The sequence below is a fragment of the Mauremys mutica genome, chromosome 1 (assembly GCF_020497125.1).
Source record: "Mauremys mutica isolate MM-2020 ecotype Southern chromosome 1, ASM2049712v1, whole genome shotgun sequence".
In the NCBI taxonomy this organism is placed as follows: Eukaryota; Metazoa; Chordata; order Testudines; family Geoemydidae; genus Mauremys; species Mauremys mutica.
In genome coordinates this window covers 249,874,500-249,897,906 of record NC_059072.1, presented here as the reverse complement: position 1 = coordinate 249,897,906, position 23,407 = coordinate 249,874,500, and the positions used below count along the sequence as shown (strand labels likewise).

Sequence of the window (23,407 nt, the reverse complement as noted above, 5' to 3'; positions counted from 1 at the left end):
GAAGTATTGCAGGGAAGATCAGACTTCTAATTCCCAATATATCGGAGGTACAAAATAGGCAGGAAGAAAAAATCAAGCTCTTCTTAGAACATAAGAACGGCCATACCGGGTCAGACCAAAGGTCCATCTAGCCCGGTATCTGTCTACCGACAGTGGCCAATGCCAGGTGCCCCAGAGGGAGTGAATCTAACAGGCATTATCAAGGGATCTCTCTCCTGCCATCCATCTCCATCCTCTGACAAACAGAGGCTAGGGACATCATTCCTTACCCATCCTGGCTAATAGCCATTTATGGACTTAACCACCATGAATTTATCCAGTTCTCTATTAAATGCTGTTATAGTCCTAGCCTTCACAACCTCCTCAGGTAATCATAAAGAAGCAAACCAAGATTGGTACCCCAAGGACAACGTCACATTATATTTAACTTTTCCATGCCATGAAGCTAGATAATTTCCCCTGTACTACTTTCATTTAAGTTGTATGGATGAAGTATGGGAAAGACCATACCACACTCTGTTCATGCCACATATTTAACTGCAATCCATTATTTAAAAATAAAGATGATTCAGGTCTTCTAGAGCTGAAAGTTTTTCCAAGTTGTACATTTTCAGTTTTTAGAATAAATCTTCTGTTCCTACGTACTTTATGTAAGATGACGACAATCTTCTCCAAGGTTTACCAAATTACTCCACGAAGGCATCTCAAACACTTCAGTACATGCAAGCAAATGTGACTTTCACAGTTGTCCAGACATCTGAAGAAAGTGTTGGGATTTATCCACTGCTTTGTCTAGTACAGTTCAGTTCAAATTTTTAAAATTGCCCCAAAATTGCCATGAAAGTACATTAAATATGGGTAAAATCAAACGCTCAATAAACATCTATTTCCCCTAATTGTTAGCATGGAGACAACCAATTACCTTAAAGTTGTTGCTTAAATCTCTATGTACACTACGTAGAATAACTGTTACCATAAGGTATTAACACTGTGCATGTATAACTGATATCCTTGCCCAGACTTGACCTGTATCCCTTTAGTTTTTTCAGGGTGAGAGGAACTTTTTTATAGTTAATTCTTTCTTCATATTCTGGACCCTGGGTTTTGGGCTTTTTTATTGCAACATTGCTCACATGTGTTGTACCCTTCCATTTTAACAGAATTGTCTTCCAAAAATTCCTTCAGACTCAGGCTAGCTCTCTCAGCCTTGGCTTCTGGCCATGGGTTATCTAAAGATCAGACTCCAGCTTTTTAAAGGGATCACAAACCTGTTTTCCCAAAACCATTTGAAAGATTAACATCACAAAGAAAATAAAGAAATTTATTTATCCTATGTTCACCAATGGGATTCCAATTCTACGGCTGAACTAGAATCCCCAAATAAATGGGTTAGTCATGTCATGTATAGCTGACATGTGGTGTTTAGTGTATAAAGAAGGCTGCATCCGTCCCCTCATTAAGAAATGCTTTCTTAATCTGTTGCATTTTCTTTCAGTTCTGAGTAAGGGCATCAGGTCAAGAAATAAAGATTTTGCTTCCTATACAGAATATTTTTTGTAACCGCTTTTAAAGACCTTGTCCTTTTTTACTATTTATATAATTTAAATGTTCATTAAAATGTTAGATGTTTCCATGATGACAGAACAATATCCTAATATAAAAGCTTAAGTATATTTACGTAAAATTGTCTCACGTCATTGTAGACAAGTTTTTATGAAAAGGGAAAAGGAAGCAAGCAAATGTATGAAAAATTGCAATTGCATTTTTTTCTAAATTGTTTAAAAATCTTAACATATAGTCTAATAGGAATTAGTGTCATTTTGCGATAGGGAATATTACCAATTGGAATAACTTTACTGAAGCCAAAAAGGAGAAATTATTCCAAATTTAGCCCACCAGATTTAGTAAGATAAGAGGTAAATCATCAGTAGATTTTTCCTTTGGGCGTTTGAGACATAATTTTTCCAAACAATCCCTTCCCTCAAAACAACCAACCACCTACCTTTTGGCTTCATCCTACTTACCGGTAGATAATACAGCTGTCAAATCACCCAATGCTGGGTTATTGTGTGATAGCTCCTGTATAAGACCTTAAAATAGAGAGAACACACAGCAGCTTGTTCTAACTTTGGAAACTTCTACTTGACTAAGGAGCCATGATGATGAATTTGGGTTGATGTGTATACTATGCTGGGAGGTTTCTCCTTAGATTTTATAAGGAATGTGTTTCTCATTTATTTTTTGTGGGGGGGAAAGTTGACTTGACAGTTGATGTGGACCCAGTCTCTGCATAGCAATGACCAGAACCAATATCCACTTCCATTCTGTAACAGCATATAGAATTTTGCCTCAAGAATGATTTCAAGAAAAGTAAATTTTTGCCTACTCACTAATCTGATTGTACTAATCAACCACTCCTTTAATCCACAAATTTAGATTTCTAGCTTTAGTGTTACTCCTAAATTCTAATTTCAAATGTTTTTTTTCCTTTATTTGAATGTTTCTCCAAACTTCATTTCATTTTTAGGCTCATTATCTTTATAGTTCTTAATCTTCTGAAAAGACTAAAAGGGCTTCTATGTTTAACAAGTCTGAAAACAAACTTGATACATTGTTTTAATGCTTTTAATATGAATAAAGCCAACTATCCACAAGGAAAAACTTCTCTCCAGAACGGATTCCTCAGGAAAATGTTCATGGTGAGATGGGGCTGGGATAACTGAAGTGGTGATTTCTATTTGCAAGGTTAATTAGCATCACAATTTTATTTAAAAAAATAGTATAAACAAGCAAAGTATGATGAGGAAATTTTAGAAGAAAGGGACTCTCTCAAATGGCCTCATTCTAAATAGATACAAGCATCCACTTTTCCCAGGAAGAACACATCCCAACAAAGTCTAAAGATGAATTTAAAAATTAGTTGAAAACACTGATAGGGAAACAGGAAGTCAGTCTGTAAAGTTTCTACCCTCCTCATTCAGTAACATCAAAATAAAGTTTAAATGGAAGGTAAGTCATCTTGGAGTAACTTGGTTCTACAGTGTAGCCTTCTGAAAATGTTATCAAAGAGCTGATGTTTGGAAGCAGCAGCAACCTTTCCAATCTTTGATTATCTGTCATTGCCACAGTCAAAGTACCTGTTTAGTTTTGCACAAGAGGCCCTGCTGGGAAAGAAATCTGTAGGAAAATCCAGTTTAAAAGGAGTATTTTCCTCATCTCTTTATAAAACTTTTTACTAGCAATATTACCAAATTTTGCACCAAGTGTATTTTCTCTTCTCCCTCTAGAATACCCAGCACTTGCTTTCTTGGCATGTTTGATTTTTTTTTCCCCCAGCATTTTGATCTTCCTTTCCATTGTTTGAACTTTAAGCATGCAAACTGCAAATTCTTTTTTCTTTCAAAAGTGTTTTTTCCAACTTCTTGTTTTAGCCTTGCTGTCCATTTCCACCTTGCTCTCTCAAGAAAGAGGCTAATTTAATGTTGGTCATTTTATGATGGCAGAGATCAAGGGAATCTGTTAGTAGCATCTCCTACCTGCCATTGTGGTTGGACAGAGAAGAGGCAGACAAGGTCACTTGTTTCAAGGCCTACACACTAGGAGCTGGCACCCTCTGTTTAAAATGCTTTTCCTCTTTGTGGTCATTTTTTTTCCTGTGTTGATTTATCAATGATGATAGCCATATTGCCCAAAGACCGTATCTAAGCAAGTCTTGGGACAAGAAGTGACTGTTTCTACCATTGCTGAGAACAGGCTCTGTCCCTTGACATAAATGTGTCACCCAGTTTAAAAAAAAAATCAAGCAAATTGCACTTTATACATGACTATGAATATGTTTTGCTGGACCACTCAGATGCAAGCTTTGTTTTGGGAATGTTTCTGGTGCACATTCCTTTGCCTGAATAATTCTTCATTCTTTGTACAATATAATTTTACCAAATATTAAAATCACCTGTAGACTTATAAATATGAAATGTAGCTTCAATGGTCATTTTCCTGGAAGTTAGTAATTTCTTTGAAAATATACGGACTTAGCAGAGGTTGGGAAACACATTCTACTCTGTAGTGGTTACAGTATTTTGATTCTGTAGGACAGGTGAATTGTTGTTCAAACAATTGCAAGTACAGCAGCTTGTTCTCTTACTATTCTGCGCTGTCCTCTGGCTATTTTGTTTGACCTATTTAAAGTATAGCAGTCTATTTTTAATATCCAGTTTTTCACCTCATTTTTATTTAGTCTTAGTAAATTTGTCCTTGTCAGTTGTAGTTGCAAAGAGCAAGAGTGTCTGTTCCTTTAGGTTCATATAAGGAAAAATAATGTGGAATATTCTTTTAAGGTCCTTACAAAATACATCCACAAAACAAAGAAGGTAGGGGAAAAGAAGCATGTGGGGTAACTTATTCTGTAGCAGGTTGTATTTTGATGCCTCTTTACAAAAATAAGATGTACTATAATATGCAGTTTTCAGCAGCTGGAAAAAGGCTTGACGATAGAGAGAGAGCTGCTGCTTGCTTTTTGTATTTTTCCAGAGATAAATGGAGAGCCAATAGTGTTAAAGTAGCTGGCTAAATAAATAAAATTGCTGTGAAATTAACATTTATATTACGATGGGTTCTTCGAGTGACATGAATACACTTTTTGTTGGTGTTGATCTTCACTGGTACCACTAGTCAGTTGATAACCTTCATTGTGCCTTGGTATTCCAAGATTTATATTCTGGTTCATACATGCCCTCAGTTCTAGGGATACCTGAAATAGAGCACTATGGGGAGGCTCAATGGCATGGTGGAAAAATGACTTCTGAAACTGAGTCTTCTTGCCTTTGTTAGTCACTGTTAATTACAAACCTTTGTGTTTGTTCTAAATGGTCTTCCAGAATGAATAAACCCTCCCCTTTACTGGGCTCACTGAGTACATGAGCCTTGGCAAGTCAGTCAAATATTCCATTATAACCAAAGTAGATAAAAATTGTTCTTAAAAGTTTAATATAAATTAAATAGATTTTTCTTAATAATAAACATGTTTAAAATTGAACTTGAAATTGTTAGCCTGTGTTAAGGCCTAAATTTACTATAAGCTATTAAAATAATTTAAATAAAAATATGCTGCATAAATGAGCCCTCAAATTTTAATGAATTAAAGGCTGCTACTCTTTTAGTTATACAGAATCTGTGGGGAAAATATCTTTAACTTCTTAGGTCAACTCAAGCTTTATATATGTCACAATGTCTTGTATTAAGTATATATTTGCTGTTTTGGCAATGGAGTGAATGCTGTCTTTTTGCGGATATAGGAACTTTCTGTTGTGCAGAAAAGCTTTTGACGTAAATTACTGTATATACTCGATCATAAGCCGGTTCATTTATAAGCCGACCCCCCCAAGATGGATAAGTAAAAATGGAAAATTTTTATAACCCATTCATAAGCCGACCCTATAATTTAGAGGTCAGCAAACTTTGGCTCCCATTAGGATAAGCTGCTGGCGGGCTGAGATGGTTTGTTTACTTCGAGCGTCTGCAGGCATGGAGGTAAACCTAAGTAAACAAAGTGTCCCAGCCCACCAGGTACTTACCCTGACGGGCCGGGACAGCAACTGGTGGGGAAATCTTTTGGGGGGGAGAAGCTGGGAGTCAGGGAAATAACCCCTGTGACCACCCTCCACATGATCCCAGCCCGGGACCCCCACTCTCTTCTCTTCCCATCCCATCCCACCTTATCTGGGGAGGGCATAGGGAGGATGTCTCTGACCTGGCTGGAGCAGCTCCGGCTGGCCAGACCAGGCGGCATGGCCACAGCCTACCAGCCCCAGAGCTGCAGCTGCTTCGGAGGCTGGGGGAGAGCAGCGTGGCCAGAAGCAGAGAGACTCTGGCCCCGCCTCTTCCCTTCTGGCTGTGCTGCCTCTCCTTGCTAACTCTGTTTGGGAGAGGGGCTGTGTCCCACCTCTCCCTCTCTATACCTGTTGATAAGCCAACCCCCTTCTCTGGTGCTTCCCTTTTTTACTAAAAAAATTTGTCTTATGAATGAGTATATACAGTACTTTTGGTTTAACTTTTTCTAGCAGGTGTATAGAGAAAAAAATTTCTTTTGAACTAGGTAGCTTGAAGTTGAGACACAGGTTGGAAGAAGAAAACAAGTTTTCTTGCTTTTTCAACTCCCAATCTAAGAATAAAAAACAGGTTGGGGAGAAAATGAGATCTGCTAGTTCTCAGAGGACATGGGGGCCAGATTTTCAAAGGGTTTAAGCATCTACAGATGCAGGCAGGTCTCCAGTGGGGTTTTCAAACCTCCTTAGCAGGATAGATGCTTAACTACCATTGATTTCGATGGCAGTTGGGCACCTTGCCCTGCTTGGGCACTTTTTGAGAATCCCATTAGGCTCCTGTCTGCATCTTTAGGCACTTGAATACCTTTGAAAATCATGCCCATGGTGACCAGAAACAAGCTATCAATTCACTATTTACAGCCTTTGCTTAATAAAGCAATGTTAAATTGAAATTTGATACTTTATGTATCTAGTACACCTAATTTTAAAATGTTTATATATTTTAACTGAATTCCAGTTTCCGTTCAAATATCGCTTGACACAAATTGAGAGTAAAAAAAAAATGACCTAATAAATAAGAAATGCATCATCCACCATTGTCTATCATAAAAAATGTCAAAATTAAGACTTTGAATACATGTGTTTTAAGGATATAACTGTTTAAATGTGTAGGGATAGTATACCCTCTCAGTTAGCAAAAAAATACCAAATTTGGTTGTAAATCAACTGTTAATGGTTATATCAACCAATGAGAATGAATCTTGCTTTAGGAAAATAACTGAAAAGTTGCATATTCAAAATACAATTTATATCAATGTAAATCAAAGTTTCTTGTTTGCTGATTTAAATCATGATTAAAGTTGGTTACTTAAAATCACTTTGTAAATCAGTCCACCCTGCCGCAGGCCTCCGATTCTTGTGCAGTATCTTTCTGCATGCAATAGATTGTTGAGGAATACTACAATTTTCCTAGGTACTTCAGTTGAAAATTGGAGCTGTTAGCACTGTGTGTGTTGACAGCTTTCATAACACTGTTTAGAGCTTTGAGTAGTGTGTAAAAATCAATTTATATCAATGAAGCTGGCAGATTATCATAAGTGTAGATGCTCCTGGAAACAAGAGGAACCAGCATCATGTGACCACCAGCAGGTGTGCTGCAGACTGCAATTTGAGAAGTGTATTTGTCTCTGTATTTTCAGTAATACGGATACTTCTGTTAATACAGGGAATACCTAAAACATTGCATATACATTTATCATTATCTAGTGACCACTAACTCAACATTTAGCTTAAAATATACTGGTCAGTTTCACCTCTGCTTTTATAGGTGGAAATGGGTTAATTTAAATAAATGCTATTTCTATGTTGAAAGTGTATGCCAAGTATGTAAAAATCTTGAAAATAAAACTTCAGAAGGAAAGTTATAATACAAAACTAAGCGTCTTCTAGTGTTTCTAACACTTTCTAGTTGTTATAAGGTCTGGCTCTTCCTACCTGTCTGCATGCACTCTTCCTTTTTTTTTCTTTCCCCTTTTAAGTAGGGCTGTCAATTAATCGCATGAGTTAACAGTGATTAATTTAATTAATCACAATCGCGCTGTTAATAGAATACTAACTGAAATTTATTAAATTTTTGGATGTTTTTCTACATTTTCAAATATATTGATTTCTATTACAACACAATACAAAGTGTACAGTGCTCACTTTGTATTTTTATTACAAATTTTCACTGTAAAAATGATAAAAGAAATATTTTTCAATTCACCTCATACAAGTATTGTGCAATTTCGTGACAGTGTAATTTACAAATATAGGTTTTTTATTGTTTACATAGCTGCACTCAAAAACAAAAGAATGTCAAATTTTAGAGCCTACAAGTCCACTCAGTCCTACTTCTTGTTCAGCCAATCCTAAATCAAACTAGTTTGTTTACATTTATGGGAGATAATGCTGCCTGCTTCTTATTTACAGTGTCACCTGAAAGTGAGAACAGGCGTTCGCATGGCACTTCTGTGGCCGGCACTGCAAGCTAGTAATGTGCCAGATATGCTAAACATTCATATGCCACTTCATGGTTTGACCACCATTTCAGAGGACATGCTTCCATGCTAATGATGCTTGTTTTAAAAAAAAAATGCATTAATTTTGTGACTGAACTCCTTGGGGGAGAATTGCATGTCTCCTGTTCTGTTTTACCCGCGTTCTGCCATATATTTCATGTTGTTGCATTTTCAGATGATGACCCAGCACGTGTTCGTTTTAAGAATGTTTTCACATCAAATTTAACAAAACAAAGAAGGTACCAATGTGAGATTTCTAGAAATAGATATAGCACTCAACCCAAGGTTTAAGAATCTGAAGTGCCATCCAAAATCTGAGAGGGACGAGGTGTGGCACATGCTTTCAGAAGTCTTAAAAGAGCAACACTACAGATGCGGAAACTATAGAACTCAAACCACCAAAAGGAAAATCAACCTGCTGGTGGCATTTGACTCAGATGATTAAAGTGAACATGGGTTGATCCTCTCTGCTTTGGGTCATTATCGAGCAGAACCAGTCATCGCTATGGACGCGTGTCCTTCGGAATGGTGGTTGAAGCATGAAGGGACATATGAATCTTTAGCGCATGTGGCACATAAATATCCTGCAGTGCTGACTACAGTAGTGTTAACACCTGTTCTCACTTTCTGATGACATTGTAAACAAGAAGCAGGCAGTATTATCTCCTGCAAATTGTAACCAGACTTGTTTGTCTGATCCATAGGCTGAAGTAGGACTGAGTGGACTTGTAGGCTGTAAAGTTTTACATTGATTTGTTTTTTAACGCAGTTATTTTTGTTCATAATTCTACATTTGTAAGTTCAACTTTCATAATAAAGAGATTGCACCACCTAATACAAGTACTGTAAATTGAAAAAATACTACTTATTTATTTTTACAGTGCAAATATTTGTAATAAAAAATAAAGTGAACACTACACTTTGTATTCTGTGTTGTAATTGAAATAAATATATTTGAAAATGTAGAAAATATACAAAAATATTTAAATGGTATATTGTTTAACACCATGATTAATCACAATTTAATTTTTTTAATCGCTTGACAGCCCTATTTTAAATTTTCAGGACAAGTCAGGGTATATATGATATCTTAAGAGTCTGATGTCAAATGGTGCAGTGAACAGTTAAATTTGTCAATCTAGATTTGTGTTCAGGAGTCTTGACTAAAATATTCAGAAATTTCATGTAGGGAGTATTTTCAAAATTACCTTTGTTATTGAGTAAACCTGATTTAAAATGCATAAGCTGAGGATTTTGTATCATGTGCAATAATTCAGAAGCACAGTTCTAAATCATGCATTGAATGCTTTGTGAAGTAGTTAACTATTGCTGTATGGAGTCATTTACACTAACAAACCTTTTTCCCCATCTTTCAGGTAATGTACAAACGAATCTTGCAGCAAGCAGGTTTTATACACTTTGCACAGCTTCAGTTCCTAGAAGCAAAAGAACTCTTCAGGTAATTCAGTGTGTTGACAAAATGAAACACTCATGTTAATCGTCTTTAAACAAGGTTACATACTTGAATTTAAAGGCATTTCATAGGAATATTTTATGATGCAAGTGTAATACTCTGTGGTAGAAATGGCTATAGTTGAAGAGGACCAAAATAATTTTGGAACAGCTTTATGATTGGATGAAGGGTGACCCATAATGTGTTAAGTTCATATTTTTGTACCATAACTATAATTGACATAAAGTACTAGGGCCCTGATCCTGTAATCTAATCTCCACTGTGCCCATGTGGAGACCCACTAATTTCATGCCCATGCAGATCAGCTTCCAAGATCAGGGTCTGATGTAGTGTTTGTTCTGCTTTCTTAAATCTATTAAAACTGCAAAATATGACACAGTGTCCACTTAAAATACTTAAATTGTTGGGCAGGAGGGAGTGGAAGGGGAGATGTATTAGTACTCTTCAGTTGAGTAATTAGGAAGCAGTAACATTTCTGCATTAAGGTAAAATCAGTTGCAAGTTATATACTGGTGATACATAACTGCACTGTCAAATTTTTCTATTAAGCTCTTTATATTCAGAATTGCCTTCTTAAACAGTGTTTGGTCTCTTCCACAAGATCTACTTGCCATTTTAAAAAATCTCTACAAATCTTCCTGACTTTACTGTGACTTTGAAACAAAATGGCTGCTGATAGTCTTGTTGCTCTGTTCTCATTCCATAAGTGTGGTTAAAAATGATGCTGCTCACCCTATTGGCTGTTTTTGTTTTTGTTTTTGTTTCTGCTGTCAGCGTCTCCTACACTTCTGTGACGCATAGGCTGTTCCCCTCTTTGTAATTCTGGAGACTGTTCACTGTTGCAATGAAGTCCTGGCTGTCCCCACCTCTTCATTGGCTTCGCACCAGAAATCATTCCAAAGCTGTATAGAAACTCCTGAAATAATACTTGTAAAACCTTAATGCCAACCAGTGAGTTATGTATAGAATGCTAACTGCCCTACAACTGTAGACAAAAAAAATTAAATGTTGTCCCTTGGCTAATGAACCCATGCCAAGGAGAATAGAATTGTGAGAAATGCTATTACAAAAAAGGAAATAAATGGGAAAGAAATTTCCCAACGTGCGGTCCAATGTTCGTAGAGTTTTGTGATGTATGGGGAGTAGTGAACATTTAGCAGGGAAGGATAAAGAAACAGAGTGAAAAAGAGAAATCTCCTGAGGAAAATAAATGCCTGAACAGATGGCTTACTTAGCTCCTGAATCAGAGCAGTGCTCTGTACATGAAGTGGCATTTATAGGCTCTGCAGAGTGCAGATTATATCCTGACTGTTCAATCACCCGATCTTCGCTGTGCTGGGCTCGGGGTTCAGACTTAGACCAGCATGTTGGGACACCCTTTCCCCAGCTATGCAGAAAAGCTCAACTAGGAGTTGCTGAGCACTTCAGGGAGAGAGTCTAAGGACAAGGAGGACTCCATCAGGCCAACTCGTATGGTAAGTCCCTGACCAGAAGAGATCCAGAGTACTCCCAATATGAAGAGTGTTGTCAGCTCCTTGCAAGGAAAGAAAGGCTGCTAAATAGTTCTTTTCTCCCGAAGATTAATTGAAGGCTTCTTGTGAGGAGACTCCCATAAACAGTGAGACTAGCACCCAGAAGGGGAGGACACTGGAAAAAGGCAAATAGTGTCCATATTTAAAAAAGGGAAGAAAGAGAACCTGGGGAACTACAGACCAGTCAGCCTCAGGTCAGTCCCTGGCAAAATCATGTAGCAGGTCCTCAAATAATCCATTTTTGAAGCACTTGGAGGAGAGGAAGGTGATCAGGAACAGTCAACATGGATTCACAAAAGGCAAATCATGCCTGATCAACCTGATTGCCTTCTATGATGAGATAAGGGGATATGGGGAAAGTGGTGGATGTGATAGAGCTTGACTTTAGCAAAGCTTTTGATACAGTCTCCCACAGTATTCTTGCCACAAGTTAAAGTAGTATGGATTGGATGAATGGAATATAAAGTGAATAGAAAGCTGGCTAGATTGTCGGGCTTAACGGGTAGTGATCAACGGCTTGATGTCTGATTGACAGCCGATATCAAGCTGAGTGTCCCAGGGGTCAGTCCTGGGGCCAGTTTTGTTTAACATCTTTATTAAATATCTGGATGATGGTATGAATTGTACCCTCAGGAAGTTCGCAGATGACACTAAGCTGGGGGGAGAGGTAGATACACTGGAGGGTAGGGATAGGATACAGAGTCTCCTAGACAAATAGGAGGATTAGGCCAAAAGAGATCTGATGAGGTTCAACAAGGACAAGTGCAGAGTCCTGCACTTAGGAAGGAAGAATCCCATGCACCACTACAGGCTGGGGACCAACTGGCTAAGCAGCAGTTCTGCAGAAAAGGACCTGGGGATTACAGTGGATGAGAATCTGGATATGAGTCAGCATTGTGCCCTTGTTGCCAAGAAGGCCAACAGCATATTAGGCTGTATTAATAGGAGCATTGCCAGCAAATCGAGGGAAGTGATTATTCCCCTCTATTTGGCACCAGTGAGGCCACACCTGGAATATTTTGTCCAGTTTTGGTCCCCCCACTACAGAAGGGATGTGGACAAATTGGAGAGAGTCCAGCAGAGGGCAACGAAAATGATTAGGGGATGAGGGCACATGACTTACAAGGAGAGGCTGAGGGAACTGGGGTTATTTAGTCTGCAGAAAAGAAGAGTGAGGGGGGATTTGATAGCAGCCTTCAACTACCTGAAGGGGGGTTCCAAAGAGGATGGACTTTGGCTGTTCTCAGTGGTGGCAGATGACAGAAAAAGAAGCAATGGTCTCAAGTTGCAGTGGGGGAGGTCTAGGTTGGATATTAGGAAACACTATTTCACTAGGAGAGTGGTGAAGCACTAGAATGTGTTACCTAGGGAAGTGGTGGAATCTCCATCCTTAGCAGTTTTTAAGGCCTGGCTTGACAAAGCCCTGGCTGGGATGATTTAGTTGGTTTTGGTCCTTCTTTGAGCAGGGGATTGTACTAAATGACCTCCTGAGGTCTCTTCCAAGCCTAATGGTCTATGATTCTATGTATCTAAAAGGCTCAACCTCTTATCAGGTGTCTTGATAAAAAGGGCTGCAGAGATACCTCACCTTGGTCACAGGCTTGGAGTTACTCCTGCAAAACGAGGGGCGGGGGGGAAGAGCCCCCCCCCTTCCCTCCAGGAAGTACAAAAGAGAATGAGGAGTTATAAAATATCTAAAAGTTTCCTATTCTTACTCAGACCCCATCTCCACTGCTCAGGAGGAGGGGAAGCTTTCTGATTTGATATCTCAGCAGGGCAAGAAGAGGAAAATGTTGTTCCCTGATAAATTTGATACTACAGGAAAATGGCATCTTCCATACAGAACTAACCCTATGAGGCAGTAGATGAGAAGACTAAGGCCTGGTCTACACTACGCGTTTAAACTGAATTTAGCAGCGTTAAACCGATTTAACCCTGCACCCGTCCACACAATGAGGCCCTTTATATCGATATAAAGGGCTCTTTAAACCGATTTCTGTACTCCTCCCCGACGAGAGGAGTAGCGCTGAAATCGGTATTGCCATGTCGGATTAGGGTTAGTGTGGCCTCAAATCGACAGTATTGGCCTCCAGGCGGTATCCCACAGTGCACCATTGTGACCGCTCTGGAAAGCAATCTGAACTCGGATGCACTGGCCAGGTAGGCAGGAAAAGCCCCGCGAACTTTTGAATTTCATTTCCTGTTTGCCCAGCGTAGAGCTCTGATCAGCACGGGTGGCGATGCAGTACCAAATCCAAAAAGAGCTCCAGCATGGACCGTACGAGAGATACTGGATCTGATCGCTGTATGGGGAGACGCATCTGTTCTATCAGAGCTCCGTTACAGAAATGACAAAGCATTTGAAAAAATCTCCAGGCTATGACAGACAGAGGCCACAGCAGGGACTCAGCACAGTGCTGCGTGAGAAACTTAACGGAAAGCCAAAGAATCAAATGGACGCTCATGGAGGGAGGGAGGGGGTACTGAGGACTCCAGCTATCCCACAGTCCCCGCAGTCTCCGAAAATCATTTTGCATTCTTGGCTGAGCTCCAAATGCCTGAAGGGTCAAAAACATTTTCCTGGGTTTTTCAGGGTGTATCTCGTCAATTTACACCCTTCCCCTCCCCCCGAAAGGAAAGGGGGAAAAAATTGTTTCTTGCCTTTTTTCATTGTCACCCTATGTCTACTGCATGCTGCTGGTAGATGGGGTGCTGCAGCGCTGAACACCAGCATCCCCTTCCCGGTGGCAGATGGTACAATATGACTGCTATCCATCGTCGTCATCAGCCCGTGAGTGCTCCTGGCTGGCCTCGGTGAGGTCGGCTGGGGACGTCTGGGTAAAAATAGGAATGACTCCCGGTCATTCCCGGCAGATGGTACAAAAGGATTGGTAACCGTCCTCATCATAGCAACTGGAGGCTGAGCTCCATCAGCCCCCCCCCGCCCCTTCATGTCTAAAGAAAAGATTCTGTACTGCCTGGACTATCATAGCAGCTGGAGGCTGCCTCCCCCTCATTTTATCTCACTAAAAGTCAGTGTTTATTCCTGCATTCTTTATTACTTCATCACACAAACGGGGGGACACTGCCACGGTAGCCCAGGAGGGTTGGGGGAGGAGGGAAGCAATGGGTGGGGTTGTTGCAGGGGCACCCCCTAGAATGGCATGCAGCTCATCATTTCTGCGGGATCTCTGGGGCTCTGACACGGAGCGGCTGTGCTCTCTGGTTCTCTAGTACACTTGCCCCATATTCTAGGCAGGACTGACTCTATTTTTAGACAAAACAGAAAGAAGGGAATGACCCAGGGAGTCGTTCCCATTTTTGTCCATGCGCCCCAGGCCGACCTCAGCGAGGCCAGCCAGGAGCACTCATGACAGCAGCAGACGGTACAAGAGGATTGATAACAGTCATCACCAATTTCCAAATGCAAACGGTGCAAAATGACTGATAACCATCATCTCATCGCCAATTTACAATGGCAGACGGTGCACAAGGGATGGTAACCGTCTCTGCTACCTTGCAACGGTAAACGAATGCTGCTGTGTAGCACTGCAGTACCGCCTCTGTCAGCAGCATCCAGTACACATACAGTGACAGTGACAAAAGGCAAAACAGGCTCCATGGTTGCCATGCTATGGCGTCTGCCAGGGCAATCCAGGTGAAAAAGGGCGCGAAATGATTGTCTGCCGTTGCTTTCACAGAGGAAGGATTGAGTGACGACATTTATCCAGAATCACCCGCGACACTGTTTTTGCCCCATCATGCATTGGGATCTCAACCCAGAATTCCAATGGGCGGGGTAGACTGTGGGAACTATGGGATAGCTACGGGATAGCTACCCACAGTGCAACGCTCTGGAAATCGACGCTAGCCTTGGTACATGGACGCACACCGCCGAATTAATGTGCTTAGTGTGGCCGCGTGCACTCGACTTTATACAATCTGTTTTAAAAAACCGGTTTCTGTAAAATCGGAATAATCCCGTAGTGTAGACATACCGTAAATTCAGATCCCATCCTGAGACAGGAATTCACTTCCCCCTTCTTTTGAAGACATAATCAAGGATGAATGGGAATGCCCAGACAAGGGCAAGCATATGAGCAGGCATGCACTTAAGTACCGTAAGGTGCAAGAGCCAAAAAAATGCCATTAAGAAATACCAAAAGTAGATGCTGTGGTGGTATCATAGCAAGGGATATGATGGTCACATTGAAAGGGGTTTCTCTCCCAAAGAGACAACTGGAAGATGGAGGTCACCTTTAGTAAGGACTTTGAGCCTTAGTTGGGTGCTCCGAGAATCCCTAGCCACTATCTGTGTTATGAGAGCTATGTTTTTGGCTATTCTCTACATTTTCAAATATATTAATTTCAGTTACTACACAGAATACAAGGATACAGTGCTCACTTTATATTTATTTTTATTACAAATATTTGCACTGCAAAAAAAAATAAATTATATTTTTAATTCACCTAATACAAGTAATTCAATTTACCACCGTTCCAGAGGATATGTGTCCATGCTGATGACTGGTTTTACTCAATAACGATCCAAAGCAGAGTGGACCGATGCATGTTCACTCATCATCTGAGTCAAATGCCACCAGCAGAAGGTTGATTTTCTTTTTTGGTGGTTCAGGTTCTGTAGTTTCTGCATCTGAGTGTTGCTCTTTTTTAAGACTTCTGAAAGCGTGCTCCACACCTTGTCTCTCTCAGATTTTGGACAGCATTTCAGATTCTTAAACCTTGGGTCAAGTGCTTTAGCTATTTTGAGAAATCTCACTTTAGTACCTTCTTTGCATTTTGTCAAATATGCTGTGAAAGTGTTCTTAAAACAAACGTGTGTTGGGTCATTATCTGGAATTGCTAGAACATGAAATATATGGCAGAATGCGGGTAAAACAGAGCCAGAGACATACAGTTCTCCCCCAATGAGTTCAATCACAAAATTAATGCATTAATTTTTAATGAGTGTCATCAGCATGGAATCATGTCCTCTGGAACGGTGGCTGAAACATGAAGGGGCATATAAATGTTTAGCATGTCTGGTATGTAAATATCTTGCAGTGCCAACTACAACAATGCCATGCAAACGCCTGTTCTCACTTTCAGGTGACGTTATAAATAAGCGGGCAGCATTCTCTCGTAAATGTAAATAAACTTGTTCGTTTTAGCGATTGGCTGAACAAGAAGTAGGACTGAGTGGACTTGTAGGCTCTAAAGTTTTACATTGTTTTGTTTGAGTGCAGTTTTGTAACCAAAAAAAAAATCTACATTTGTAAGTTGCACTTTCACAATAAAGAGATTGCACTACAGTACTTGTATGAGGTGAACTGAAAAATACTATTTCTTTTGTCATTTTACAGTGCAAATATTTGTAATAAATATAGTGAGCACTGTGCACTTTGTATTTTGTTGCAATTGAAATCAATATATTTGATAATATAGACATCCAAAAATATCTAATTTCAATAGCTATTCTATTTAACAGTGTGATTAAAATTGCAATTAATTTTTTTAATCATAATTAAATTTTGAGTTAATCATGTGGTTTAATGGTGATTAATAAACAGTCCTATTTTAAATGAATTATTACTCCTCAGAGTTCTGTGTTAATATGCCTAGTAAGGAATCTATTTGTTCAAAAAATATTTCTTGAATCTTTTTTGTTGTCTGCATTGTTACAGACATAGTTGCTGACAGGTGTTTTGAAATAAATCACCAAAATAATTGAAACTGGTGTGATTATATTGTATTATTTTGACAAAATATGTAGAATTTTGCAGAATTTTTAATTTTTTTGGTGCATAATTCCCCTGGAGTAAAAGGGGCCGAGTTGGGGATGAGGTTATGGCTGAGGTTTTCAGAAACTGTATCTGATCGCTGTACTTCAAACATCAATACACTTCTTCCATTGCTTCACAAGATAAAAGATGGGAGAAGTAATTTAGCATGAGACTTAGCAGCCCCTGTTCTTTCGGAGCATTTTTACTTCCATCTCTGAAGGTTTACAGTATTTCTGTTCTGTCCAGTAGAGTGTCTGCAAGTGTGGAAACCAAAACAAAAAAAAGTCCAGTCATCCCATGAGTAACGGTTGCAACTCTAATTTACTTCAGTTGGGTCCTCAAAACTTAGTGCAGTCTTCTGAGAGACTTTTCTACACTTTCTGGATCTGCTCTGTGAATATTAGCTTTGTTTAAACTTGTGTCCAAATCGGACTACTGTCCCAGGCATTGAAACCTTAACAATATAAGTCAGACAGATGTTTTAGACATCTTGAGGTGCTCTACAAATCTGAACATAGGCAGTAACTTCTTCTCCTAGCCAGACATTTTACTCTCGAAATGTCCTTCAGGAATATTTTCAGCCTTGGCTAAGGAGCATCTTGAAGGAAAACAAGGCTTCTGTTAGCATAGGCAACACTTTCAACATTGGTAATTCATTCATTGTAATGCAGGTGGGCTTTAACACTCTAGAGGTCTATACTTAGTCTGCGTACACAACAGATAGTTGTGTATTTATAAATAGCTATTCATTTAATCAGTCTTTTGTTTTCTTGACTCTTTTTACCATAAGTTGGCAACCATCCTCTCCATTCCACATACAAAATTTCTTTTAAAGCATAGAGGTCTCCCTGAGGTTCTCTGTCTTTTTAAAGAAGAGCAAATTTAGTTGCTGGTGAAAGGTGCCAGGTGGGCTGTCCATAGGACAAGTCACCTTTATCTACAGAACACATACTGTACTGGTAGGCCCTGTATGAGAGGATAGTTGAATGTGTCCAGAGACCAGCACAAATAATATAAAGTAGTAGTCCCCTAAGAGCTGGACTGGGGCCACCAACTAATTTCACATTGGCCACAGCTGTCGGATGTTAATTTGTCAGTACTTACCTGAGAGAGGTTCATACCAGTTACCAAGAAGTGAAAAGCTGATCGTCCCCTGACTAGTCCCCCTGAATCATGAAGTTCTCATGCCCTGGGACACCTATGTGGAATGATACGAGTTCTCCTGTAGAACTAGAAAAATCCCCAGACTTGTTCTGGGGGAAATGTCTCAGATAGTAAGATGAATAAAAATAACTTTCAAAAATTGACAGTTTAAACGGTGTCTTTGTACTGAAAAGCATGTGTGCAGACAACCTCAGTATGGCTTTTTTTGTGTGTGCCTATGTATACTTTTTCTTTCTTTTTTGCTTCATTTAGTTTGACACTGTAATTGCAGAAGCGGCCAGCTGGATGTCCGGGAGCTGATCTCTCTCTACCCCTTCCTGTTGCCTACTTCCTCTTCATTCATACGGTCTCATCCGCCTCTTCATGAGTATGCTGATTTAAACCAGCTGACCCAAGGGGACCAGGAGAAGATGACTAAGTGCAAACGATTCCTCATGAGTTATTTGAATGAAGTCCGCAGCACTGAAGTTGCTAATGGCTACAAGGAAGACATTGATACAGCTTTGCTCAAGCTGTATGCAGAGGCTAATCATGAAAGCCTTCTGGATCTACTGGTCTCAGAGAATTTCTGTCTTCTAACAGACAGTGCTGCCTGGCTGGAGAAACACACAAAGTGAGACATTTCATTAAATAGATCACCAACTCTGGGGTGGGAGTGGGAGAAATGTTTTATTTTTGGTCTGTACGTTTACCAGTCACCTAAGGATTTGAATCCATTTCTCTAGATGTCCCAGTCAGATGAGGCTTACTTTAGTTTGTGGTGTTGGTGTGTGCACAAATGGCAAAACAGCATATTTGACTATTTGTTTTAAGAGATGGACTGGAATGACTGGGTGGAGTTGAAGCTCAAACTTGAGGTGCATTGGCAGAGCTGTGTGTAGGGAGCTTGCAAGCCAGCAATTTTATGCTGGTTCAGGCAAGTACGATTTGAACTTCATTTTCAAACTTGTTAATTATGAAAAGAAAACTTTGGGGGGGAAAAATTCCCCTTGAGGTTAGGAAACTGTTTGATTGCCTGGTCCCTAGGTGTTTCTAGGCGTAAAGGACCTCAGCTGTCATTTGATACTTTGTAGTAGTAGTAGGGTTGCCAACTTTCTAATCACACAAAAGCGAACACCCCTTCCCCTTCTTCAAGGCCCTGCCCCCGCTCGCTCCATTCCTCCCTCCCTTCCATCGCTCACTCTTCCCCACCCTCAGTCACTTTCACCAGACTGGGGCAGGGGGTTGGGGTGCAGGAGTGGGCTCCAGGCTGGGCCAGGGGGTTAGGGTGCATGGGGAGGTGCGGGGTCCCGGCAGCGCTTACCGAGCTTCTCAGGAAGCGGACGCCAGATCTCTGCGGCCTCTAGGGACCTGGTGGCCGCTTCCGAGGGCCGCACGGAACTAGGGAGCTGGCCTTAGCCAGATCCCCACTGCGCCACCGACTGGACTTTTAATGGCCGGGTCAGCAGTGCCCCTTTTTGAACGGGCGTTCGTCGAAAACCGAACACCTGGCAACCCTAAGTAGTAGTTAAAACTAAATGACTAGTACAGTATTGAACAAAGGATAGGGTGACTGGAATGACCCCATGTGATCTGAGAGACAATGTGACAATTAAAAGTGGAACAATAAGAATAAAATGTTTCTTTGTTGTTGAGATGTCTTGTGCTGGGAGAAAAGCACATGAACAGAACTATTTAGTACATGAACAAAACTACTTTTAAGTTGAATTCTAATTAAGCCTATAGTTAAATTATTTAGTAGTTAACTTTAAAACTACTAGTTTATTCACTGGTCAGAAACTTAACGTTTGAATTCTGAAATCTGATATTGGTTTTCCTGCTGGTGCTTCTACTGAATTGAGAAAGGAACAGTTATGAGAGCCTCAAAGGGGTTTATTTTGGAATACCTTAGAAGGGGGGAGGATCCAGAAGAGAATAAAAAAGTAGAGAATCAAGTGCTTGACATTCAGCAATGTTCAGAAAACTGTATACATTAAATGTACACAGAAAAAGTGTGAAAACTAACTTTAAGCAATGTGTCTGCACCTTTCTCTATTTTTTTCCCCCTCAGACCTCCAAAAATATATTACACAATAGTATAACATAGGATAGGCTGGTTTGGGGTTTCAGTTGTGATTTTCATTGGATTTAAGAGTGTTTTACTGTTTGTTGTCCAACAAATCCACTTGATGACAAAGACTTTACATAACTAACTTTAGTTGGAATAAATATGAAAAGTAGAATTTTAAACCCATGGAAATAGAGAGGCATTATAATGGAAACAATGGGAAGCCATACTGTAATAGAACAAATTTTAGAACATGGGAGTCTCTTGTTCAGAACTGCGTATTGCTGTGTCTTGACACTAGTCTACATTGCAGTAAAGAATATCAGATTTTTTTTTAAAGAGGAGGTAGAGTTTTATAAATACTATCGTGTAAAAAAGAGATTTTGGTTGAAGGACAGCTGTTAATGAATTAGAATTGCTCCACTGATACTTAATATAGAACTTTGTGGATAGATGAATTCTAAAATGAAGGAAAGCATGAAATGTATGAAGACAGTAAACCACTGCTCTTTATCCTTTGCAATTTGTACCATATTTAAACTGATGAAGAGGATCTAAGAACTTAAATGTTCATACATTTTTTAAAATACAGGTATTTTGCACTTGGACTCCTGTATCACTACAATGGTCAAGATGCTGCAGCACTTCAGGTTAGAATGACAAATTAGTATTTAATCAAGATGGTATAATAAAACTTTTGTTAGTTCGTTCATAAACCACCCCGAAAATGTGTCTAGGTAACCTCTAATTTCAAAATTGGCATATATCCACAGCAGGATGATCTTTCTCTTAAAACCTAATTCCTCAGACTAGTTAAAACGTTAGAGAAATACAAAGCCACATAAATGATGATTTTAAAAAAGCTGTATTTTCAAGATAAACTTTTATACCTTAATAATTCTTAGCCAGAATTATGATGGGTTTTAATGGACATAAAAATCACAAGTGTGTGTATGTACCCTAGTTACTGTTGTGATCATATCTGTGCATCTTCAGCTAGAAGCATTAAAATGTTCTCAGTCTCTGACAGGAACCTCTCATACTGAAGAACTATCTTGGTAATTTCTTTAGAAGATAGTCCCTTCAGTAGCTTGTGTTTTTTTTCTGTTTTCTTGGGATATGGTTGTTTTCTAGATTTCAATAAACTTTGACTTACATATATTTGACTAAGTAAATGAGGCAGGTAGTCACCTGAGTGATCCTGGGCAGAAAAGCAGCCTCTGGATATGCTGTGGTGTTTAATTGTGCATCAACAAACTGTTCCAATATTTCACAGGCATATTTATTCATTTAAGAAGTTTTTTCCTATGTTCTAGTATTTCCTATAAGGGTTTAATCCCTCTTCAGAGTCTCAATCAATGCCCATAAAAGTTAATGGTAAGATTGGTCAGGTCCTTGGTGCAGAAATGAGGTGGTGTAGTGTGAGCAAAATCATTCAGCATATAACTTCTTAACCCAGTAATGCACCAGATAGGTGCTGGAACTGGAGGTGCTGCCACACCCATGGCTTGAAGTGATTGCCATTATACACATGGTTTCCAGTTTGGTTCAATGGCTCTTAGCACCCTCACTATAAAAATTATTCCAGCACCCCCGATTCCCTTGAAATAGTGTCTGCCAGCTACTTAGCCTGGTTCTGACAAACTTGTATGAACACCTGTAAATGTGGTAAGTTGATTGCAGCTGCTAGGCAAACTAATACAGTTCTGCATTTAGGAACAAAATGAGCATGAAAGAAAATAAAGTTGCTTTTTGCGAAATTGCTGTCTGATTAAGTTATTTTGAACCTGTGCTAGAATATTAAGAGCAGGATTCAAGTAGAAACCAGAAGCTGAATGTAACTTTAGAGCAAAGACAGCAAATTCCAAACTGATACTATGAAAAAATATTTCCTTGCATATAATTAGACTGTGCAAGTCACTGAGGCCAAGAACTTTAGCAACAATCAAAAAGGGATATCCAGAGTTAGTGCTAACACATTTTAAAGGGATATTAAACCTCCGTGCTTCAGGATTTAAGCTAATCTCTAACCATTAGGGACTAGGATAAGGGGGGGGAGAGAGAGTGTGTGCACATGTGCATGCACTGAACTCGATAGGAACCAACAACCAGGGAAAGATGTACAATTGTTGCTATAATTTTTTAATTGAGCAGTAGACTTAGTATAAGATGTTAAGTATATTAAAGGCAAACTCCTAAGAAGTTTAATTCTTACACACTTTTTCTGTTTCAGTTATGGGTGAAAATAGTTAATGGAGACGTTCACGATTCTACACGTTCGGACCTCTATGAGTATATAGTAGACTTCCTTACTTTCTGCTCAGACCAAAAACTAGTGTGGAAGTATGCTGAATGGGTTTTACAGAAAAGTGAGGAGGTTTGTGTTTGTATCCCTTCTAAAAACAGTTAGGAAAAAAAATTCTTGGTAAAATGTAATGATTCATCACTTCCCTTTCATGTTTCCTACCCCTCTAAATCTTTCAGTCTCAACTATCACCTATCTAATTTGTTTGATGAAAGTGCTTCATTTTAGAATTTGCAGATGTCTACTGTGAACAATAGGTTTTAAAACAATATTCAGCTGTCATCTTAAACAATTGAAGAAATGACATTTTGTATGCTAAAGGAGGTTTATATTGGAGTTTTGCTTCATGTTAAGGATTTTTTTTGTGTATGAAGATTAAAACACAAGCTGATGGCACATGTTAGTAGTTCAGTTCTGGTAGTATTCCATTGCTCTAAAGGGCTGCGGAAGTGGTGACGTGTGTGGGAAAGTGGGGTAAGCAACCTTTTTCTCTTGGCAACTCCTATGCTGCTTCAGGAGTTGGATGGCTTATGCTCTTTATCTACCAAAATCCAAGTGCATCATTTCGGTAATATCCACGAGTATTTAGTACTCCAGTCTAAGTGCTAACTGCATGCTTGTGCTAGAAAATGCACAAGTAGCAGCCTTTGTCCCATGGAATTTACAGTCTAAATAGGTTCTAGTTATTTCTGAATTAAGGCATTGTTTATTCCATTTACTATTTAGCATGTAGACTTAACTGATACTGAAACCAGCCTCATGGATCTGTACTGTCACAGTACGAGAAGCATGGTATTTAATGCCACAATTAGTAAATCTTGTTGATTTTAGCCATTATAAAAGCTTATTTATTAGGTTTCTTAAAGGAATCCAGAGATAAGGTTGAAAATCTGAGCTGACATTCTGACCTTTGACTTTCTTTTTTGCCTTGTTCTTTGTGGTATTTAATATTTTGTTATGCTTCTCTCACATTCATGTCCTAGAATGAAAAAATATTT

At 39.3% G+C, this 23,407-nt stretch overlaps 1 protein-coding gene across 2 annotated transcripts in view; it reads left to right on the top strand.

Moving 5' to 3' along the window:
- The window catches only part of TGFBRAP1 (transforming growth factor beta receptor associated protein 1), a 60,779-nt gene that overhangs the window by 29,290 nt on the left and 8,082 nt on the right, over positions 1-23,407 (top strand). For both annotated transcript variants that reach the window (XM_045006548.1, XM_045006538.1), the window contains exons 5-8: positions 9,481-9,563; positions 18,329-18,670; positions 20,697-20,754; positions 22,338-22,481. In XM_045006548.1, the coding sequence (XP_044862483.1) occupies positions 9,481-9,563; positions 18,329-18,670; positions 20,697-20,754; positions 22,338-22,481 (627 nt within the window). The remainder of the gene's footprint in view (positions 1-9,480; positions 9,564-18,328; positions 18,671-20,696; positions 20,755-22,337; positions 22,482-23,407) is intronic.